Raw genomic sequence first — 23,396 nt, forward strand, 5'->3', positions numbered from 1 at the left:
GCCATTTAGCCTCCAAACCAAGCCATTGTTGAACTACTAAAAAGTATAAACAATGTATTGCTAAATATATAGATCAGTAACAGGCTAACATTTTATGTATATTTGTCTTTACTGAAACAACGTTTCTGAGGCCCTGATGTGTATTAAGATATGCTTCTAAAATTGTATAAATTTATTTCAAATAATAAAAAAATTCTATTCTGTCAAAACCTTAAAACATATGATGTACTGCTACTAGTAGTCATGCAGCATGTTCATTTTACTGTATGTTTCCTATATGTTTACTCTGGCTTGTTTCACTAGTTAAGAAAACACATAAAACCTGGAATGAACTATAAGCTGCTATTTCTACTTTTTCACTAAAGATACCCTTCAATATTTCAGCAAAGAATCACACTAGCAAGTAGCTGAATGAACAGTTAGCTTTTCACACAAAAAGAATACAATTACTTTAAAAGCAGTGCATGACACCTTTTCTTTATAGGTCATACAAGAAATTAACCACAGGATAGCCAACCAAAGATTAATGCAGACAGACCTCACACTTTACAGAATATGTCCATGTAGTAGAAACAACAAAAACTACCTCTCTTGCATCTTTCATCACAAAGTCAAGGAAAGGTGAACACTGTTTTTTTTTATCCAGTGCCTCATCAACCAGGCTTACTCAGTAGTTGCAAAAAGACACACCAGTAGTCACTTAGTGTTCAAATTCCTTATCACAGAACTTCCAAATTAGTGCCCAAGCACTCAGTGATACCATTTTAGCACACATTGGTGACACAACAAATCTAGCACTGTGTGCTATTGGTCTCTGTCAGTGCCAAGCTCCAAGCAGGTGTTCGACCTTTGGCTGTAAATCTGAACCAGAGAGAGAGCTGAAATCAAAACTATCTGTGATCAAAGCAGAGTTAAAGAGCACATCTACTTCAGTTGATCGAACTTTTAAATGTTTGAAGCGCATATGGCTGAGACCATAACAACGAACATTTAAAAGTTTGAACATTTAAAAAAAAAAAACAAAAAAAAAAAAACTAAACATTTGTAGCAGGTGGGCAAGCCCCCTGCACCCCCACACTCCCCGCTACTTAAATATCCAAGTCCAAGATCGCACTACATTGCAGAAAAGGGAAATCTTCCCATGCTGCACTGTACAGGAATCTCCATTCAGACCGTTAAAACTTTTAAAAGTTCATTCATATGGTCTCGACCATATGTGCTTTGAACTTTTAAAAGTTCGATCAACTGAAGGGGACCCCAAAGAACAGATATTTTTTTAGGATCTGATATCGGAATGCTCCACCAAATGTGGAGTGGTTGAAAAGCATGCCCTCCCATTTTTTCTGAACCTGAAGATGTAGGTGATTTTTAATGGAATCTGCTTTCCCTTACATTGCTGTCAGTCTTAGGTAAATCAGTTTGATCAGTGCCCTATAAATCATCCCATTAATTTATATATCTGGAGGAAATATGTAGATTTTCTGATAATGTTGTCCAAAAATTTTAAATTCATTGTCCAAGTAAACCGCAGATTGCTATGGTTTCTGCTAAACTTGGAAAAAATTGATTTATTTGTGAGTGTTTTCATTCATTCAGAGATACAAAACATATGGTTTGTTATGGATAAAAAACATGCTCATGTTCCTTGGTGCATCAAATCTTGGAATACTTTGCTTTTATTTTGAAATATCAGTCTGACATTTTCTGCAAGCCTCAGACCTTTTCGTCAGTCTGTCTTAGTGGGAGGATAAGGAAAATAATATGTGAAATGTGTAAAAGCAAATACTTGCTGTGCCATTCATTGATTTTTTTATTTTTGTTAGAAATTTTAGGCTGCTTGCTATTAAAACGGAACTGCTTTGAGTTGGAACTGCAGGGAAACATATCATTTGCATGTTATTTACAGAGCTATTATGCTCTTGTATAATTTTACCAGAGGTTGTCAGATTTGGCCCATTTACTTCTGTTAACCATCTTCAGTAAGAGGTTTATGTGTTATAAGAGGCTATAGAATATCATTTTTAGTTAAAACTTGGGTGAGAGTTTTCTTCTTCAAGTGTTTCCTCTTTTTTCTTCCAGCTACCTCATAATAATTTAAGACTTTTGCAGAGTAGGATGAAGTTTAAAGAATTAATCAGGTATTGATTCTTTCTGTGAATTTGATTGCAAGTTTTTGTTATTGAGTGTACCACTAAAGACTGTGGTGGGAAAAATATTAATTCTAGGTGTTTGTATTTTTTACGGAATCTGGAATATATTTTGCCATAAAAAGTCTGCTTTTAATGTTGTTAGAAAACCTTTTATGCTCTCCATAACATTGCTGACTTTGCATTGCATATCTGCCAGGAAATATAGACAGTGAAAGTTTATTTTAGATTTTAATTTTGATAATACATTTAAGTTAGAAGCTGATTAGTTGGATGTTTGCTGCATAACCCTAATAGGAAGTTTGTGGATCAGCTATACTCTTATGCCACCAGATACACAGCAAGTTGATCTGATAAAAAGAGGTCCATTTTCTGTAATCAGTATGGCTTACTCTGCAAGTATTAGGAATGCTTAGTAGATAAAACTTTTCCAGACTGACAGACACCCCCTGCCTCATCCTGGTCTAATCTTCCTCTTAGTTCTTCTTTGCAGTACAAAAGCATCATAACAGTAGAAATGGCTCCAGGCTGTCTTTTTGTACTTAACAGAGTCTTATGAGATTTTGAAAAGATTTTTGGAGAAGAGTTGTTGTGTGTGTGACTTATGTTTTCTTTCCTTTACCCTTTTTTTGCAAGTGATAGCCAGTATTCCTATCCTTTACGCAGTACCTCTCTTTTTTTTTTGCATTTCCTCTGATCCTGAGCTTAGGCCTATCTTTAAAAAGCACAAGATGTCAACGCCCATGTTTTGAAATAATTAGGATCTTAGCATGATGCTTACTGTAAAATGTGTTTATAGTTTATCAACACAGCCAGACAAAAGCTCAGGAAGACCCTGGAGAGCTTTTATTTCTCAGAAGTACTGCCTATAGGAGAATTATCATTGTCTTGCGGCATTTCCTTTCATCATTGTCCAGAACTGTCTGATTTTTTTTTCTCCCAAACCTCCTAAAAGAAAGTTTAAGAAATCTCTGTCCATTGTGAATAAGTCTGAAGGTTTATCTGTGATGACAGCTAGCCATACTTCAGCCACTCCTTTTTTAAGTGTAAAACAGAATCTTTGCTATTCTTCAGGAGTTTTTTGCGCTGACTCTGTTCAAGAGAAATCTAGACCTGTGGATGGGAGATCGTAGGTTTACCCCGGGAATCATCTCTGGGTCACTGCTGGACAGAGGCACAACAAACTAATGGGCACAGTATTTTTTTTATAAGGGGGGTATGGTTACATATAATTTGGGCTAGGCTTATAAATGCCTTAGGGCAGATAGCCTAGTATAAACCTATGAACCTATGAACCTATGAGGTGATGTTTGTGACTTACAGGAGATTCTGGTATTCTTTTCTTTTTTCTCAGTAATGGCTCTATAATCCACTTTCTCTTACTTTTCATCTTTTAATGATTCTCTTTCAGTTGGAAGAGCGGAGTGTTTTAGGTTACTCTAGGGGGTGATAATATTTTTAAGTACGGGCATGCTTTCTGGTTGGTAGAGAACTTTGTGAGCAACTATTAATTGGTTATACTGAAGTTGGCAGGGTAGTTCTAGCCAGCCTAACAATTCAAGGTTAAGACAGTGATGTGTTCTATATGCTGAACCTGAGGCAAATCTGGCAAAATTATTATAGCAGCTAGTGAGTTTATTGAGGTCAGATTTACTTAGGTTTGTGAAAATAGGAGAGGCATAAAGAAGGGTTGATAGTAAATGTGTATGGGCAATCACAGTCCTAGCAGATGGGGTTAGGAATGGTTTAATCTTATATAAAGAGCCGAGTTTCTTATTGACTGTTTTAATAGTTCAGTTGATGTGAGCATCAAACTTAAGATTATTGTCGATTATTACACCTAATAGTTTAGTACTTGGTTCTGGGGAAATTATAGTGCCATTGTTAGATTTTATGGTAAATGATGGCAAAGGGACCTTATGAGTGGGGGTGAAGAGTAACAGCTTTGTTTTATTTGGATTTAATAGGAGACGCTGATCAGTGAGCCAGTTTTCTACTTTGTTAAAGGTGTTTTGGGATAAAGTCTGTAAGTCTGTCGGGGAGGTAGCAGAACAGATTAAGGTAGAGCAATCCACATACTGAATACAAGTTGCATTTGGGATGACTGTACACAGATTGTTAATGAAGATGGAGAATAGGAGGGGGCCTAATATAGACCCCTGAGGGACTCCAAGGGTGATTGGTAATAGGGAGGATAAGTTATCCTTCCATAGTACAGCTTGTTGTCTACCACTTAGATAGGATTGAAACCAGCAAATTGCCTGGTTATCTATGGAGAGTGTTTTTAGTGTCCATAAGAGTGGCTGGTGGTTTACCACGTCGAACGCCTTGGATAGGTCTAGAAAGAGGGCAGAGGAAAGCTTGTTATTATTATGGTTTTGATTTATGGTATGAAAGTAGGAAAGAAGGGCTGAGGTTGGACTATGGTATGGTCTAAATCCATGCTGAGAGGGGGCTAGGAGATTGTTCAGATTGAGATAGGGTAGGAGCTGTTTATGGATGCATTTTTCCATAATTTTAGCCAAGGGTGACAGAATGGCTGTAGGCCTGTAATTTGAAAGTTCAGTGGAACTACCCCCTTTATAGAGAGGAATAACATGGGGGATCTTCCAGATGGAGGGGATATAAGGTTCAACAATAGCTCTATTGATTAGTATTGAAATGGATATGCTGTTTCATCTGTGGCTTTTTGAAAATACTCTGTGGGGAGGAGGTCTATCGATAGGGTGGTAGGTTTCAGTTTCTTGATTAGCGACCTGATAAGTGATGTTGGTACTGGTTGAAAGTTGAAGAAGAGATGAGTATTTGGTGTGGGGTCGGTAAAACTTGGACTATTTGGAGCTAGTTTGTTGGCAAGGGATTGAATAGTTTCCATAAAGAAAGTATTAAAGGTGTTAGCAACATTTTCCTGAGGTTTTTGGAGGGTAGTCGAGGGGATAGGGGTAGACGAATGTCCTGGGTGGAGAAAGTTATTTATACTAGACCAAAATTTTTGTGGATGATTTTGGTGTTTCTGTTGCAGATGACAATAATAGTTTTTTTTGTCTAACATAATAGACTTCTTTGTATCATTTCTTAGTTGTTTATATATAAGTTGGATCTTTGGGGATTTAGTGGTTCTCCAAGAGGCCCAAGCTTTATTTCTATGTACGATTTTTTGTCTGGTATCTTTAAGACAGCCACTGTGCTACTTTATAATTGGTTCTGATAGTACGAGTAGGAGCGTGGTTATCAAGGATAGCAAGAAACGTAGCGTTATGAAACTGCTTCATCTAGTGGAAGCAGTTTTAGATCAGACCAGTCACATGACTTAAGTTCATTTTGGAATTTAGTTTGATTAAAGTTCTTATTGCTCCTTGTAGTTTTGAAGCTGGATAGTTGAGGGATATCATTTTTTTGTTTGAGTATATAGGTAAGGTAGTGATCACTTGTTTTCTCAGGTTGGGTGCCTGCTTTATACATATGGGGGTGGCTGTTTATGAGAATCCAGTTTGCAGTACTTTATTTTGTTGTTGGGCTTACTGATTCTTGTGGGGGAGGATATGGCCTGGGTAAAGCTATACAAATTTATGTGGGTGGTAAGGAAGTCTGAAGAACAGGTGTTCCAGTCGATATTAAAGTCCCCGAGAACAATGGTTTCTTGGGGGCAGTTTATGGACAGCCATTGGAGGATGTCCACTAGGGTATTAGTGTTGTTACCTGGAGATATATAAATGCAAACAATATTTATGGATTTGTGTTTGTTAATTTGTAGCTTAGTAATAAGTATTAATGCATTATCAGTTTGGAGAGCATGTGGAGAACTAGATATGGTTACATCTAGTGTGGATTTATACAATACAGCCCCCCCCCCTTCATAGAGGTGCGGTCTAGTCTTAATATATTGTAACCTGGAGGTATGACCTCATTATCAGTAATAGCAGGTTTGAGCCAGGTTTCAGTAAGGCATAGTATATCAAGGGGATGTATAGCCAAGAGGGCATGCAAGTAATGGATTTTATTATTTATACTTCTAATGTTTAGGTGACAGACCAGGAGTGAGTTGTAGGGTTTCTTTAAGTTTTGCAGGCTAGTAGGGTTATTATTTATGGGGCTGGTTGCATCAGGTGGGCTTGCGCCTGGGTTAGGGTGAATGTCCCCATCAATTATGAGGTTAAAATGTAATCTGATTGTGAGTTTCTGGAGTTTAAGTAAGAGATGTTGATAATATTTAGTTCTGGGATTAATATATCTGGCTTGAATGGGATGCTGAGCTTTTGTCTTAGAGTATTTCGTATAGTCATGACTTGCTTCAAATGGTGACCCTTAGACTGTTAACAGCTTCTCTTAAAGGAGCCAACCATGCCAAATTGATTGTTTTGGACAGGGACAGATTTGTGGAATATTATGTATTTACTTTTTTTCGGGAAGTGAATTTGACCCTGTTTAATTGGGAGACCTTACAGTTGTTAGTATTTTGTTGAGCTGTTTGAATATAGGGAGGAATTACTAGTTTTGCTACTGTTTATCATTTGATCAGTAATGCTGTATGGGTTATATCCTGCTAAGGATATAACAATAGGCCAGCTACCAAAGCATAAAGGCACCTTTCACGCTCCCAAGCCATTAACTAACTTGAGCAGAACTCAAGAAAAAGGGTAGTTTGGGTATTAAGCCCTTTGGAGCTTTTCTGTCACTGAAGAACACTCCTTTTGATGGCTTTTGAGGATTGGTAATCAACTACCACTTCTCTATTGCTGAGCAATTAAGTTCCCTTCAGGGAAAACAACTTTATACATTGTATTTTTTGTCAGAATGTTAACTTTTATGTAAAAAGTTATTTTTTTTTTGCTAGAAAAAAGTGTTTTTATAGACTGTCATATGACTTTTAGTTACTTTTTACCAGGAGTGTTACTTATTACTATAGAAAAAAGTAAAAACTAATTTTTATTGTCTAAATGTTGTTAAATTATTCTTAGAAAAGGGGTAAACATTTAAAGTGCTTTTTCCCTGTACTTTTTAGTGAAAAAGTCAACTTTTTAAATACTTCTCAGTTATACAAACTACTGCTGCCAGGCTTCCTTGGTATTAAGGTATCTTTTTCAGCTTTACCATGGAATAGATTCTCAGTTCTTTCTTCTTCCAGGCACAAAATGAAAAAAAAATTTTTAAGCAGGCTTTGGCTCTTCAGCAGGCTACTTAATTACCTTAGCTGCAGTTGAGTGACTCTGCTGTAGCCTCCTCAGTTTCCTCAGACCTTCATCTTTTTCCGTGGATCCCTTTGGGGAAATCACTGCAGCCACCAAGAACTGGGATTAAACACATCTTCTGCAGCATTTGGAGCATCCCTGGCAGGCAAGGGAGAAGCACTCTTTTTTTTTTTTTAAACACCGTTATTAAATTATCATTTGTGACATAAGCAAACTTATCATTATGTAAAAGTAATCAATCATATAAAAAAAGTTTGCATTTACAAACATTATACATCACATATATTGTTCTAGATATAGAATATATATATATAAGATTTACATTTTCTGAAATTGCATTTTTGGCAGCCACCGATATTAAACTTAATAAGGCCTTACTATGCCTGTACAATTCAGATCATGTATCCCAGCTCAAAAAAAAACCCAATAATTTTCTTAGTTACAGTGGAGAACCACTCTTAATGGTATTGCAGGAGGCTGCAGGGATTACCTCCCTGCCTAGCCAGACAGGGGGGGGGGGTTGTTTCTAGTGAGATTTTGCTTGTCAAAATAAGTCTGCTTCTTTAGAGATTTCTGTTAATAAGAAGCAAAAGGTAAGACATTTGTCTTCGCCTGTTTCAGTTACTTTGGGCAGGAGTGATTTATTGGCTTAGCTCAGGGCTTTGTTTAGGTTCTTGACCCTAGCAGTTCTAGTGTTACTGGTACGAGAAAACATGATTCTTCATTGTCTGTGGATGTTCAGGACCCTGACCAGGAAATGATTGTGAGGAGGCAACTTTTTTTTTCTCTCTTAATGTTTTTGATTCTGATTCTGAGGAGAGTGTTTTTTAGAAGGATTTTTTCTGGAAATCATATTCAGAATGAATCAGTTGTTTCAATGGGAAAATCATCTGCTGTCATTAAAGAAATATTATGATTTATTGCAACTGGAATTTCCTGAACTTACGTCAGCTCCTTCCAGTCTTCCAGAATTGGAGGATGTATTTGCTACCACTTTTAACTTGTCTGATAGCCAGCTTGCTCAAGTTTTTATTGTATAACCTCCAGATCAGACCCAGCCCTGATTTCCTAGGTAAGTTGGCTGCTGCTGAACATCTGGCAAATGCTAGTCCTAATGCCTTTGAAAGATTTGGGTAAAAAAGTATATTCTTCTGCAACACTTATTTTTGGAATTCTTAATTATCAAGCTCACATTTTAAAGTTTATGCTTGCCTCTTTTGAGAATATGAGGAATATTATGGTTTCTTTTCCCTTTCCTGAGGGGAAAAAAATCATCTGATTGCTTCTGTATCTCGAGTAATCATTCTTTGAGTTCTTCATGATTCAGATGATGCTACTTCCAGACTTGCTGCTACTGGAACTGCAATGAGGAGGTTTTCTTGGTCGCATACATAAAACCTTCCTGAGGATGTAAAAGCTGAAATTTTGAATTCTTCCTTAGACAGAGAGGTTGTATATTGACTCTCTGTTGCAGAGGTCCTTAAAAAGTGGGATGAGAAAGGGAAAGTGAATCAGGGAGTTTCTCAGATTTTTCACCCCTCCTTCTCCAAACTTGTCACAGGTTTTAAAGATACCTCTGCAATATTTCATAAAAAGTAGAATAAGCAAACACATCAAGCTCCTGGTAAGCAGACTATTAAAAAACAAAGTCATGGAAGCTCCAGAATGAAAGAAGGACATCCCCCCAGAAATAGAGGCAGTCTACTAAGTCTGAATAACTATCTACAGAACATTCCCCTTCCCAACCTGGGAAGCCTTTAATACTTCCCAAAAATCTGTCTCTCCCTTTCTCTGTTTGGCAACAGAGAGTCTCAGACAAATGAGTTCTGAGAGTTATTCATAAGGGATACAGTGGGAATCTCTTCATCTTTTTCAGGTGATTCTTTTTCATCCACTACATCAAACTTTTTTCCGTCGTCATTCAATATCTGCCAGCTCAGGGGGAAGGGTGGTGACTGAAGCTGTCTTTCCTTCTAAGGAATGAGAATAGTTTTATTCAAAAATAATTTCTGGTGCCAAAGATAGAAGCCTCATTGAGACCAGTCCTAGATTTTTCCTTTCTAAACCAGTTTGTGGTAGCTCCAAAGTTCAATATACTATCCTTTCAAGACCTGATACCTCTTATTCCCCATTGACGATTTTTAGTGACCATAGATTTAAAACATGGTTATCATCACATTCCAATAGCACCAAATTTCAAATGTTTCTTTAGGCTTTCTGCATTTCCATTTTGGTTATCCACCACTGCTCTGGGAGTATTCACAAAGTGTCTTGCTCCAATGATAATCTACTGCGGACTGCAAGGTATTCACATTTTTCCTTATTTGGATGATTTGCTTATTTTCTAGAGTCTTTTTCAGTGTGAAAAATCTCTTAGCTGGGTGACAGATGTCATGCACAGAATGGAGTTTCAGGAAAACATCCAAAAATCTTGACTGACTCCTTTTCACACCATTATTTTCTTAATGTGTCTCCTAGATACCTCAGTAAAAAGAGCGTTTCTTCAACAGGAAATGGTTGATCTATATTTAGAGCTATTCCTGAGTTTTTTTACTCTTCTTACCAAGTCCACAGCAAGGGAATTTCTCAGGATACTAAAATGCATTGCATCTTATTCTCTTGATGCCTGTAGCCAAATTCCACGAGAAAAATTCACTGGTACCTAATATCAGTATGATTCCAACATCAATATCCCCTGACATTCCAGATTCCTGTTTTGGCATTTGTGAAAAGGGAATTTCTTTGGTGGAGGGACCATTTTTATCATAATCCAGGTCTCTCATTTTCCTTTCCAGTTCCAGCCCAGACTGTACCTGCAGATGCCTCAGACTTTGCTTAGATAGCAGTGTCTATGGGAGTAAAAGTCCAGGGTCTTTGGAACAAAATAGAAATACCAAAATAAATAAATGTAAAAGAGATGTTGGCAGTAATAAATACTCTCAACTCTTTCCATCATCTATGGGAACATCACAGTAATGTGGTACATAAACAAACAGAGATGAACCAGCTCTTACCCTCTGTGTAGTCTGGCCATTGTAACCTGGAATGTAGATTTTCAGCACAATCTCGGTCTACAGGCATATTATATCCCATCAGAGCAAAGTTTTATGGAAAACAGACTGAGCTGTACCAGGAGAGACCTTCATGAATGGTAACTGAATCAAGGGGTCTTCCCGGAATTGATACAGCTATTGAGAATACCTCAGCTAAATCTGTTTGGCTCAATTCATAACAATCACTAGACAAAATTCCGTTTTAGGACTCTTTGCAAGAAGACTTGGAAAATAGATGCATTCTGTTTTCCTTAGACATTGATGTTGCTGTATTCTTTTCCACCCTTTCCTCTAATATCCATTCTGAAGATTCTGAAAGACTTTCCAAAGATCAATGTGCTGAGTCCATTCTGGCCCTGGTCCTTTGCAAAGATCAGTATGCTGTCTTCATTGTGGACCTAATACAGTCATAATACCTTTTACGGACTTATTTTCTGAGGATGTGCAGCAGGTATTAAGGGAGATAAGAAAACATTCTACAAGGAAATCAGATATTAGGAAATGGAAAATATTTTCTAGCTGGTGTCAATACAGGAATTAGGACCATATTAAGGCAAATATTTCTGTAGTTCTATGATATTTGTTTGAGTTATTATCCACTGTCCTTTCTTACTCCTCCGTCAAGGTTCATTTTCAGCCATTTCAGTATGCCTGCTCATTGCTCCTCCCCTTTCAATGCATTGCATTGTCAACATGTCTTTGAAAGGGGTAATACATATTAAGCGATTCAGGTTGTAGCCTGTTATAGGTCCCCCACCATGTCCCAAGACACTCACTCCACATTCCTAAACACCCTGGAGAATATTAGGGTCCAACCTAACACACTTATACCGGGCGACTTCAACTACCCCTCCATTAACTGGGAAAACTACTCATGTACCAATACACTTGCCCAACGTTTCCTGGAATTCATTAATTCCAATGCCCTGGACCAGCTTGTTCTTACCCCCACTAGAGGTAGCAACATCCTTGACCTGGTCATTACTAACATGGGCGACTGTTGCTCTACACCAATAGTCAATTCCTCCCTGGTTAGATCCGACTACAAAGTAATCACCTTGGAAATCTACATAACTCCCACTCACCCACCCTGCAAACCACCATAAAAAACTTCTCCAAAGCTAACTTTGGGCTCCTAAGAACAGAGGTGGCTAACCTCATGGCACCCATGCAAATGGAGAATAGTTATGACCGCCAAGTCATACACCAATGCACTATGCAAACACATACACAAATGCATGGATCTTGCCATACCCAATAGAACCAAGATGCTCTCCTCCAAAAAAAGGAAGCCAATCTGGTGGCCCCCTGCCATAAACAAACTGTACAACAAAAGGAGCAAACTGATGCAGAATAAGGTGAAGTCCCAAGAATGGAAAAACTCCTTTATCAGCCTCAACAAAAAAGTTGAGATCCCTCATCAAATCCTCTAAAGCTAGCTATGAAAACAGAATTGCAGCATATAGTAAAGACAACTACAAGGCCTTCTATAGTTATGTACAGAACCTCCATGACAATACTCAGATTTGCTCTGAGCTACTGCACAATGTTACCTCCTATACCGAGCCAACAGAAATTGCCAATATACTGGCCGACAGATTCATTGACAACTTTTCCCCTCTCTCCCCCTCCAAAGGACCAATCACAATACCAGTAGATTGCCAGGCACCCAGTATTACTGCTGCACAAATTAAAACAGCACTGTCCAAGGCCAAGAATACAGCCTCTATGGGACCTGACAATATCTCTAGCTGTGTTCTACATGAACTACAGAGTGAACTGGCACCTCACCTGTGTGCCCTATTCAATTACAGCCTCACCTCAGGCTCTGTCCCTACCGAATGGCGCACTGCTATAGTCATCCCTCTCCACAAAGGAGGAGCGACTGCAGATCATGTAAACTATCTCCCCATTAGCCTGACAAGTCTGATATGCAAAGCTATGGAACGCATCATCATGGCCTTAATAAACAAGGATATAGGGAATCTCCAAACTCTGGATCCTACACAGTTTGGTTTTGTGAAGGGTAAATCATGCCTGCTCAACTTGGTCAACTTGTCTGGCCGACAACGTTCACAGACGATTGCAGGTTGGGTGCCATTATTAACTCCCCAAGTGATGTTGACATCCTACAGAAGGGCCTCACTGAGACCAACGACTGGTGTCAGAACCATGGCCATAAGCTCAATGCCAAAAAATGTGTCGTCATCCCCTTTGGGGAAAAAACAGTTCCCATGAACTACCACATCGATGGTAGTCCACTGAACACAGACGGCATTATAAGAGATCTGGGAACACAGGTTGACAGCAACCTCTCTTTTGACCACCACACTGCCACTGTGGTCAGAAAGTCCTTCTATGTGGCACATCTCATTACTAAGGGTTTTGCTTCTAGGAAGAAAGAGGTCATTGTCGCCCTCTACTCTTCCCTTATTAGGCCAATCATCGAGTACAATGCCGCATTTGTCATTTAGCTCACTAGACGCCTGCAACAACTGGAGAGGCCGCAAAGTACCTCACAAAGAGGATCCTAGACCTTAAACACTTGTCCTATATGGGCAAACTTAAAAAACTTCAGCTATTCTCTGTCTCATATCACCTACTTAGAGGTGATCTCTGCTTGACTTATAAAGCCATGTCTGACCCATCTCTGTTAGAAATGCTATATCTAAAGAAATCCCAATCCCTCCGCACTACATGCTCCATAAACCTCAACCTCATTACCACAATCAACAAAACATGCTGGAGGGACAGGTTCATAACCGAGAGACTGCCCATGCTGTGGAACAGACTTCCCATACATGTAAAACAGAGCACCTCACTGGCCTTCTTCAAGAGAAATCTTGATGAGTAGATGGGAAATAGAAAATTCACCCTGGGGATCATTCCAGTGGCTCTACTCGACAGAAGCACTAGAAACTAAGGTCGGGTGGCATGATGCCAGGGTAATCCTATGGGCTAGACTTGTAAAGGCTCCAGGGCCATTAGCCTAGTACACAGCTATGAACCTGTGAACCTAAGCCTTCTGTAAAACAGGTGGCTTCTCCTTGGGTTCTTAACTTTGTTTTAGAAAGATTAAATCTTGCTCCATTTGAACTAGCTCATCAGGCTGATCTGAGGTTCTTAACATGGAAAACAGTTTTGCTGATTGCTCCGACTTCTGCAATAAGAGTGTCTGAGTTGCAGTTTCTTATGGTGGGTTAGTCATATCTCATTTTCCATTATGCCTAAAGTGGTATCCATGTTTATTTTGATCCATGCTATCTTTCTCCCTGTGTATTTTCAGAACCTGAAAATGAAGGAGAGAGGATCTTCCATGCTCTGGAAGTCAGCAGACAACTCAGATATTATCTTTATAGAACTAAAACTTTCTGAAACTCTGGTCAATTGTTTATTGCTTGTGATAGTATGAACATGGGTCAACCCACCACAATAAGGTAATTCCAGACAGAGTCAAGGCTCACTCTATCTGAATATCAAAGTATTCTAAAAGCAGCAATTTGGTCCTCAATATCTACCTTTACACAGCACTGAAAATTGTTCACCTTCTCCTAGTCTAGAGCAGGCTTTGCTAACACCATTCTCCAATGGCTCTTGAACCTTTATCCTTTCTACTCCTAGTCATTATAAGCTATGGTAGTCTATCCGTATAGCTAAGGATACTGTGGCAGCTACTGGCGCCATTATATTTTCTTTGTGAATTGAGGGTTGAGTTGGAGTGTATTTTGCCTGCTGTGGCAGAGATCAGATAATGAACACAGTACAGTTATGTATGTACATGTTTGAATGATCCCTGCTGCAGTAGCCTCTCCATTCATCCACCTTCCATCCATATCCCTTTTTTTTTGTATGTTTTCAGAGCCAGGGTGAGGACTTTGATTTTTAGTTTCCTAGAACTGACCTTTTTCAGGGCACTAGCTTCCCTCTCACAGTTGGCAGGAAACCTCTGAATGGCCTGGTAACTAAACCACTATTTTTCTTCAGCTCTGCTCAAGTTTTTTAATGGTTTGGGCATGTGGAAAATGCCCTTACTGGCTGTTATATCCTTATTAGGTTGTAATCCATGTAGCTTAAGGCTACTGCAGCAGTGATCATTTGCACATCTACTGTTGCAGTAAGCTTACTTACACAACTATACTTTCTTATGAGTGGTGGAATGTCTACATGGCTGCAAAGTATTTTGTACACTGCACTGCTTACATCAAGATCACGAGTTCATTTTTAGAGAATGTGGGAATAAGTCAGTCATTTAGTCATTCTCTGGTTCCAGTTTATTCCTTTCCAGGTTGCAGGGTAACTGGATCTTGTCACAGCACTCAAAGGGTTTAAATCAGAGTTACTTCCTGAAACACGTCTTTACCAGATATTTTATGTATATACCATGTGAGAGTTACCAGCTATTTCTGTTTAGATAAAACTATCCATGTTATGTTGTCCTATCTCACCTTCATTCTTGCTGGTTGGGTTCAGAACCGAGTATCGGTTCCGACTCAGCCTAATACTAAAGCTCGAAAGCTTCCACTGGCTTGAGGCTATACCATATCCCACAATGCATAGGGAATAATACCCAGATCTCGTTTGCCGCTAAACAGATTGGATGCTTCGCACTAGGCTCAGGCTAAGTGACTTTTTCTGTGTCTAAAATATTTTCCTAAAATTGTTCTTTCCTAATTATATTGTTAGATAGTTAGTTTGTGTCCTAGGGTTTCACTACCGTAAACCACTAGAGTTTTTGCTGTTGTTTGCTCTTGTGTTTGTTGGCAGTTGTTTTCACAGGCCTACATCCCTGTGCCCTCCTTTCTCTATCTGATGTACCCGTTTAAGTTAGAGGGTCGTTTTTTGTCTGTATATAGTCCGTTTAAGTTTGAGGAATTTTTTCCCCTGAGCTTTCATGGTTTCGGTTAGAGAGGCTTCCTCTGGCTAGAGGGAACTGTTATTTAATTTAGATACTCTCCTCTAGCCCCTCCTTCTACCCTCTTAGTGTTAAATATATATATATATATATATGTATATATATATATATATATATATATATATATATATATATATATATATATATATATATACACACATATATATATATATATACATATATATATATATATACATATATATATATATATATATATATGTAATATATATAATCTTTCTTAGATTGTAGAAGTCTTCTTTATAGAGTTATTTTTTGTTGTTGTTGGCATCTCTGTTTTTCCTTCTTGGCCATATTGTTGTGTGTTGCCTTGTTATTACTATGTCCAATGAAGGCAGAGAAATGATGCAGTCTGGCTTCATGAAATGTGATTCTTGTACTTAAAAATCTCCTTAACAGATGTTCATACCAGTTGTGTTTATTGTCTAGGAGCAAAACACCTTCAGGACTCATTCTGTATTTGTCATGGTTTCAGTTCCAGGGTTTTGCAGGTTCGTCGTAACAAACGTATGTTGAAGGGACCTCTTCATTTTGCAGAGACTCTTGAAGGGAACTAGACCTCTTCAAAATTGTCTCAGTCACCAAAATCTGATAAGTCTTCAAAGTGGGCTTCTTTCTTGGCTCCAGCTTCTCAGCCAGTGAAGAAACCTCCCAAGGATTCGACTTCGCACCGGAAGGCTTTCGGGCCCGAAACTACTGATCCATCTGTTTCACCTGTTTTGTCGGAATTGACAGGAATTCATACACAGAGCCGGTCTCCAGGCCTGGAGACAGTGTCCTCGGTGCTACAGTCACCTATTCTGCAGTTTGTGGCTGGTAGCTCTAAATCTTAGGCGCCATCCTCTCGATCATCCTGGAGTCTTTCGGATGACAATGTGGAGCAGGTGTTGAGGAGGTTGCTTTGGACTTCAGCACTAGCTAAGATCCTCTCGAGTCCACCCCAGAAGGATGTGGAATCATCCGCTACTTCTGCCCCTTCTGTCATTCCTCCTCGACCCACGTGGTTTCAGAGCCGAAGTGATCTGATGTTTTTGTGGTGGAACCGTCAGGTCCGAGACTCGGCCCTGGGTTTTTGGTCCTGACCTCTGCTCCGACCTCTTTGGTGCCATCTTCTGTTGAGGGGTCTGGGAGCCAATGTTCCCCCGTCGGGTCCGGGAAGGAGAGTCGGGTCGGAGTTTTGTCAGACCCGAGTCTGCTCCTCTGGGCTTTGGCGGAGGTGAGCACAGCGCCTACATCGGCCTTGGAGCCCACCTCCTTGGTGTGGGGGAAGTCTCCCCATTCTTCGGAGCTGGGGGCTCCCTCAGGCCCAGATCATGATGCCTTCAAGGTTATGAGGAGCGTGCTGTCCCCCCTGATGGCTCCACCCTCGCATCCAAGCACTCTTCCCCTGGAGTGCCAGTGTCTGCCTCCTCACCATCCCTCCCCCCAGGTGTAGAGAATCAATGCCCCAGGATCCCCCATTGGGTGAATATGTCTCTTCTGAAACCTCTCCAGAGGATCCCTCTGCAGAAGTCCCTCAGAAGAAAACTTGTAAGAGGAAACATCTAGATTCCCCGGAAGAGTCTGTCACATCTGATACAGACTTAGATGATTCAGAAGGGTCCTCAAGGTCGCCCTCTGAGGATGTCTCCTTTTCAGACATCTTAGAGATCCTGAAACAGAGAGGTGGCTGGAACACCCTTATCCCTTCTGAGGATGAGTCCATATACTTGGAGGCATTCGGATCTCGACCCTCCACCTCTTGGGTGTCTCTGCCCCTTGCTGTAGTTAGTCGAAAGGCGTGGGGCTCTCCAGAACCAGTGGAACCTGTTCCAAGGAGCACCAACAAATTCATCACTGCCCCTGGAGACAAGGAGTTCCTATCTAAAGATGTCCTGGTGGGTGCTATGGTGGTGGCGGCGGCCACCAAAAAGGAGTTAGCTGAGATGTCTTCATCTGTCCAGCCACCAAATAAGGAATCTCGAATGATGGACAGGTATGGGAAGCATATGTTTTTGTCAGTGGCCTTTACTCTCCAGTCCCTGAACTATTTAACCCACTTTACGAGACTCCAAAGGGATCTCCTGAATGAGCTAGGAGATACCGTGCAAGGTACCTCTCAGCTTGCTACCTTAAGCTCTGCAGTTAACTCCTCCATGCGGCTCATCTCTTATGCAGCCGATGGAGCAAGCAGGGCAGCAGGCACAGGAATAGCTCTGAGGAGGCATTCCTGGATGCACCTGTGTGAGTTTGCAGAGCCCTTTAAGTCTTCCTTTGTAAATGCCCCTTTTGATGGCTCTTCTTTGTTCAGGCCAAAAGTTAAAGAGACTCTCACCAGGTGCGAGGAAGAAGGCAAAATTCTGTCTGCCATGGGAGTACATTTTTTCCATCCCTTCCAGGCCTTAGCCCAAAGGCCAGAAGGGTGGGAAGATGTGGTTCCAAAAGTCCCAAAGAGTTTCGTCAGATGCACGTGGTAAATTTTTCCCCAGGGGCAGAGGGGGAAACAATAATGGAAGACACCAGTCTCACAGCGGAGGGGTCCGCTGATCAAGGGAGACAGAGATACGTTCTCTGGTCGGCCTTTTCAGTGCTCCTGAAAGGAGGCCCATCTGTCCAACTCTGGAGGCAGTTGGGGGAAGAATTTCACTGTACCCAAGAGCCTGGCTAAACATCTCTCAAGACAGTTGAGTACAGTCAATATTATCCAGGGGATACAACATACCTTTCGCCACCCCACCCCTGCAATTAAAATCAGCCCCAGACATTCCACCCAGTCAAAGGGATCAAGCAACCCTAGAGATACAAAGGTTGCTAGAAAAAAGGGTCATCCAGGAAGTCCCCCGCAGACCAAATCGGATCAGGAACTTACTAAAGGTTCTTTTATTTCCAAAAAAGACAGAAGACTGGAGACCAATATTGGATCTCAGCACACTAAACAAGTCGGTAAAGAAATCAAAGTTCCAGATGGTGACACTGCAGTCTCTACTCCCGTTTCTAGGGCAAGACAATTGGATGTGCTCAATAGATCTTCAGGATGCGTACTACCACATAAAGATGGACAGGCGATCCAGGAGATATGTACGCTTCTGGCTGGGAGCCAGTCATTACCAATTCCGAGCTGTGGCCTTTGGTCTCACTACAGCCCCTAGAGTGTTCACCAAATGCATGGCAGTAGTGACAGCTCACCTGAGGTGTCTAGGATTCTGGATGTTTCCATACTTAGACGTCTGGCTCCTGACTGCCACCACCGAGCATCTACTGATCAAGGCAAGGGACACAACCATTAATTTATGCTCAAATCTAGACATTACTATAAATTTCAAAAAATCTGCCTTGTTGTCTACACAGCATATTACCTTCATAGGAGCAGATTTAACCACACAAGACATGATAGCCAAACTGCCTCACGAAAGAGTAAAAATGGTGTGCCACCAAGTATCTGTATTGCTCCAGAAAAGCAAAGCACAGGCAAAATTTGTTCTCAAAGTTCTGGTTTCAATGGCAGCAACGATAACATTGGTTCCATTCAGGCCCCTACACATAAGAGTGCTCCAGTGGCTTCTCTTTGCTCAGTGGTCAATGCAGGAGTTACCCATGTCTCACAAGATCCTCATTACAGACTCCTGCAAGAAGGACCTAAGATGGTGGCTTTAGTCCACTCAGGTAACACTAGGCAGGCCATTTGTTTTTCCCCAACCTGTAGCTACAGTGACCATGGACACCTCCCAGATAGGGGGGGGGGGGCATTATCTGGGACAGACTGTCCAAGGGACTTGGCAGGAACACGAATACCACTTCCACATCAGTGTTTTAGAGATGAGAGTGGTGCTTCTGGCATTGCAGGCATTCCACAACTCTCTTCCAACAGGTACAGTTGCGATACAGATGGACAATATGTCTGTGGTGTGGTACATCAACAAACAAGGTGGAACCAGATCCTACCCCCTTTGTCGAGAGGCTCAGAGACTATGGCAATGGGCAATATCTTCTCAACATTTTCTGATGGCAACACACATTCCAGGGATATCCACCGTTATAGTTGACAAATTAAGCAGAGCAAATCTGATGCCTCATGAGTGCTCCCTGAAACAAGAAATTGCAAATCAAATTTTTCACAAATGGGGCCAGCCTTGCTATGACCTCTTTGCCATGTCCGTAAACACCAAATGCAGCAGCTATCTTGCCCTAATCCCCCCTTCAAGGGAGTCACCAAGGGATTCATTTGTTCACAATTGGCCCCCGGGACTTCTTTATGCCTTTCCCCCGTTCCCTCTAACCCCCAAAGTTCTACAGAAAGCCAAACTGATGAGATGCAGGTTGATTCTCATCACTCCATACTGTCCTCGTCAAATCTTGTTCCCCTTCCTATGGCTTTATCTCCAGGTGGAGCTGTGGATTCTGGACCTGGTTCCAGATCTTCTGACTCATCAGTCAGGAAACCTCCATCCTTCTCTCCAAACCCTCAAGCTGACAGCTTGGGTGCTCCACTTCCAGTCTTAGCCAGGCTCAACAGACATAGCCCCTGATGTGCGTCACATCCTGGTATCATCTCATAAGATGAAAACTGTATACTAACAAATGGAAAAGGTTTTCATGTTGGGCTTCCAAGAACCGCATAGATTCCTTTACAGCCCCTGTAAGGAAAATTCTGGATTTCTTGCACAGATCTTCAGTCAAGGTGCTGCAGCAGCCACCATACATGTACAATTAGCAGCCATATCGAATTATCACGTTGGAGACATGGATTCTAAGATAATGTCCCACAGACTGTGCAAAGCCTTCCTTAGAGGTACCTTCCTACTCAGGCCCCAAATAAGGGAACCACCACCTCCATGGGACCTAAATTTAATACTCACTCCTCTTATTCTCCCTCTTCTTGTGAATTAAAGTTTCTAACCTGCAAAACAATCTTTTTAACTGCCATTACCTCAGCTAGGAGGGTTTCAGAGCTTCAAGCTCTATCCATTCGCCCTCCATATCTAGTCTTTCATAAAGACAGAGTCGCGCTCAGAACAAATCCCTCATTCCTACCTAAAGTATGCTCTGAATCCAATTTAAATCAATCCATTGACCTGCCCGTCTTTTTTCAAAATTATGACAACAAGGCAGAATATAAACTGCATCAATTGGATGTCCATAGGCAGTTATGCTTCTACTTGCATAGGACCATGGACTTTAGAAAATCTGATCAGCTTTTTGTTTCCGTCTCAGAGAACAAAAAAGGGTCACCAGTTTTGAAAATTACCTTATCAAAATGGCTTACTGATACTGTATCCTATGCATACAATTCTCATCATAAACAGCTGCCAGGAAAGATTTTTTTTTCCCATAATCTGCAAACAAGCTCTGGGTATTATTCCCTATACATTGTGGGATAGGGTATAGCCTCGAGCCAGTGGAAGCTTTCAAGCTTTAGTATTAGGCCGAGTTGGAACCGATACTAAGTTCCGAACCCAACCATCAAGAATGAAGGTGAGATGATGGACAACAAACATGGAACGTAGTGGTGAGTACATAACTTCTTTTTTTTTTTTTTTTGATAGTTGTGTTTGCAAAAAAGCAAAAGAAAAATCCAAACAAAAATGGTAAGTGTCCTGGTATTTTAGTAGAAAAAAATCTAGCTCTCTTCCAAGTATGGAAAGAAATGGTGATACTATACCCAAAAAAAGATCAGAATGAGATACATCAATAGAAACTAAAATATGTCAGCAGTAGATCTTAATAACTGTGTGTGAAAATATTTCCTTTGCAATAGCTGAGGATGTGGACTTTCAACAGAAGCTTACATTTTCTAAGAAATTCCCAATTTATGTATCTAAAATGGTGGTACACCTACATTGAAGCACTGACCTAGAACCTTTATTAATATTAAGTATTTTCACTCCTGTGTTGTACTGTTTTTATCTTTTTAATTTTTTTTTTCTTTATAGAATCACCCAGGTCTGAAAGAAGAGAGATCAAATGTCCAACTCCAGGTTGTGATGGCGTAGGTCACGTGACAGGACTGTATCCACACCACCGCAGTCTTTCTGGTTGCCCACATAAAATCAGAGTGCCTCCTGAGAGTGAGTGTCTTGTTTGCATATAACACAGCTAACTACAAATGTAGTACCAAATTTGTTAAGGAAAAACTGGTCAGGGTTTTTACTGAAACTTGCAGATTGGACTTGCAAGCAATGGCTAAAGAAGGTCCAGCCTTAAAATATGCATCATTTTATTTTATTTATACTTAGCACATATTTGTACACTATTAGTTTAAAATGAAGCAATGAAAGACATTGTTGATATTCTGGAAGGCTCTGTAAAACAAATGTATTATTCTACAGCTGTAGATGTGAACTAAAATTGTGTAAAAAAGTGTTATAAATTCTTGTTTTGATACCCCACAGCTTACATGTTTTGTACTTGAACAAGAACCACTGGAAAACTTTCATGTACGGAAAAGCTTTACTTTCAACGAAGAGTTGTATGGTACCTATAAACTATTACTATTGCTTCTGTGAAAAAAAAAATTATTGGTACTCACTGGATAGGATATTTTATCTAACAGGTGTGGTAATGGGCAGTATCATAATATATTCTGTTTATATTGTTATATAACTATTTTTTTTGCTGTATGTGTTGCCCCCCCCCCCCAACAAACATCATACCCTTGTCTGCTATTGACACAATTCCTCTCATCTCTTGGTTCCAAGGAAACTTTGAGAGGGAGGTAAAAGCCAGGGATCGTGACTGTCATCATAGGGGTTAAGCACTTTTTTTTGAATGCCACTAACAACACTGTGTATTGACAGAAATTAACTATTTTATTTCAGTATTCCACACAACCTCAAATTCAGCTAAAATGCATATTAGGTTCATAGGTATTTACTAGACATGTAGACCAGTAGACAATTGAGGACCCTCCCCCAAATTCCCAGTTGTCCCAAATCAATGTCTGGCTAAGTCACTTGCTGAAGGAAACACAGTAGGCAAATGAAGGCTGGGGGATTCAAACTATGTACCACAGGAAGTAGCTTATTAATAACTCATAGTCTTAATCCCATGAGCTAACTGCCAGACTAAAACTCCTGTTGTTCTTTTGAATGACCATGGTCAGTCAAAAACTTCTAGTCTTCTGATTCAAAGTCAACTGCCTTATCCATTAGGCCACATAGCCAACCACCTTTAATATTTATGGTTCTTGGTAGCCTGACCCTCACCAAAGTCCCTAATGAGCTAGAGATGCTGCAACCCTGGGCCCACCCCTGTATGTAAGGCTTCTTTCAAGACTTCAACTACACCACCCTCAGATGGGTGATTGCTCACTGCCATCCCTCCTTTTGAGCTTCTCCAGCAAGAAGACCCCTAGTCAAATCAGGGTCATGTAGGGAGTAGTTAGAGCCAAATCCTTGACTGTATAAAGCTAACCTAGTTAGATATCTGTTTTTGCACTACAAGTGCTAGTATTCTCAGTAAGCATGATAATGATGCCAAACTTTCTTTTGCAGTGCAGTGGTTTATATGCTTTTATTTGAATCAGGTGGACAGAATCACTTAAAACCAGGCATGGCAAATAAAGATATCTTTGCCAAACATAATTGTAGTGATTGAGTCATTAAAGATAGTAAACAAACTACAGTACTCACATGTTATTACATGATTTCTAAGTATCTGAAGTAGTTTTCACAAGATGTTTATCAAAATACTGAAATAAAAAGTGAAGTAATACAAATCTTAGGCGGTGGTGAACAAGGGCTGTATTCTCTTTTGTAACTGTGTGAAACACAGAGTTAAAAGACTGATGTGTATTATAATGAAATGTTGAAAGCACTTACCAAACCAGTTACAGTGTATGGGGGTTTTGATAGTGCTGATTTCTATTGAGTAAGTAGTTTAAAAATCCTCTACTTGCATTTTGCCCTCTCCTTATAATACCATGCCACTCTGAAGTATGTGTAAGTGACATGGTATTCCTAGGTTCGTATTCATCTTCTGAAAGGTTCTAGTGATGGTTATACCTGTGAGAAACATTAGACTTGTTTATGTTTTAAGTAGGAATTCCAGGAGCTTGGTTGAAATAAGGGTATTGTAGTAGGTGACAGACTGTGTTAACTGA

The 23,396-nt window shown here is 40.2% G+C and overlaps 1 protein-coding gene across 1 annotated transcript in view; it reads left to right on the forward strand.

Annotated features, from left to right (window-relative positions):
* The window catches only part of ST18 (ST18 C2H2C-type zinc finger transcription factor), an 825,897-nt gene that overhangs the window by 128,495 nt on the left and 674,006 nt on the right, over positions 1-23,396 (forward strand). The window contains exon 4 of the mRNA XM_044060418.1: positions 21,229-21,363. Within this exon, the coding sequence (XP_043916353.1) occupies positions 21,229-21,363 (135 nt within the window). The remainder of the gene's footprint in view (positions 1-21,228; positions 21,364-23,396) is intronic.

The sequence above is a fragment of the Protopterus annectens genome, chromosome 2.part0 (genome assembly GCF_019279795.1).
Source record: "Protopterus annectens isolate FY-2018-M chromosome 2.part0, PAN1.0, whole genome shotgun sequence".
Classification (NCBI taxonomy): domain Eukaryota; kingdom Metazoa; phylum Chordata; order Ceratodontiformes; family Protopteridae; genus Protopterus; species Protopterus annectens.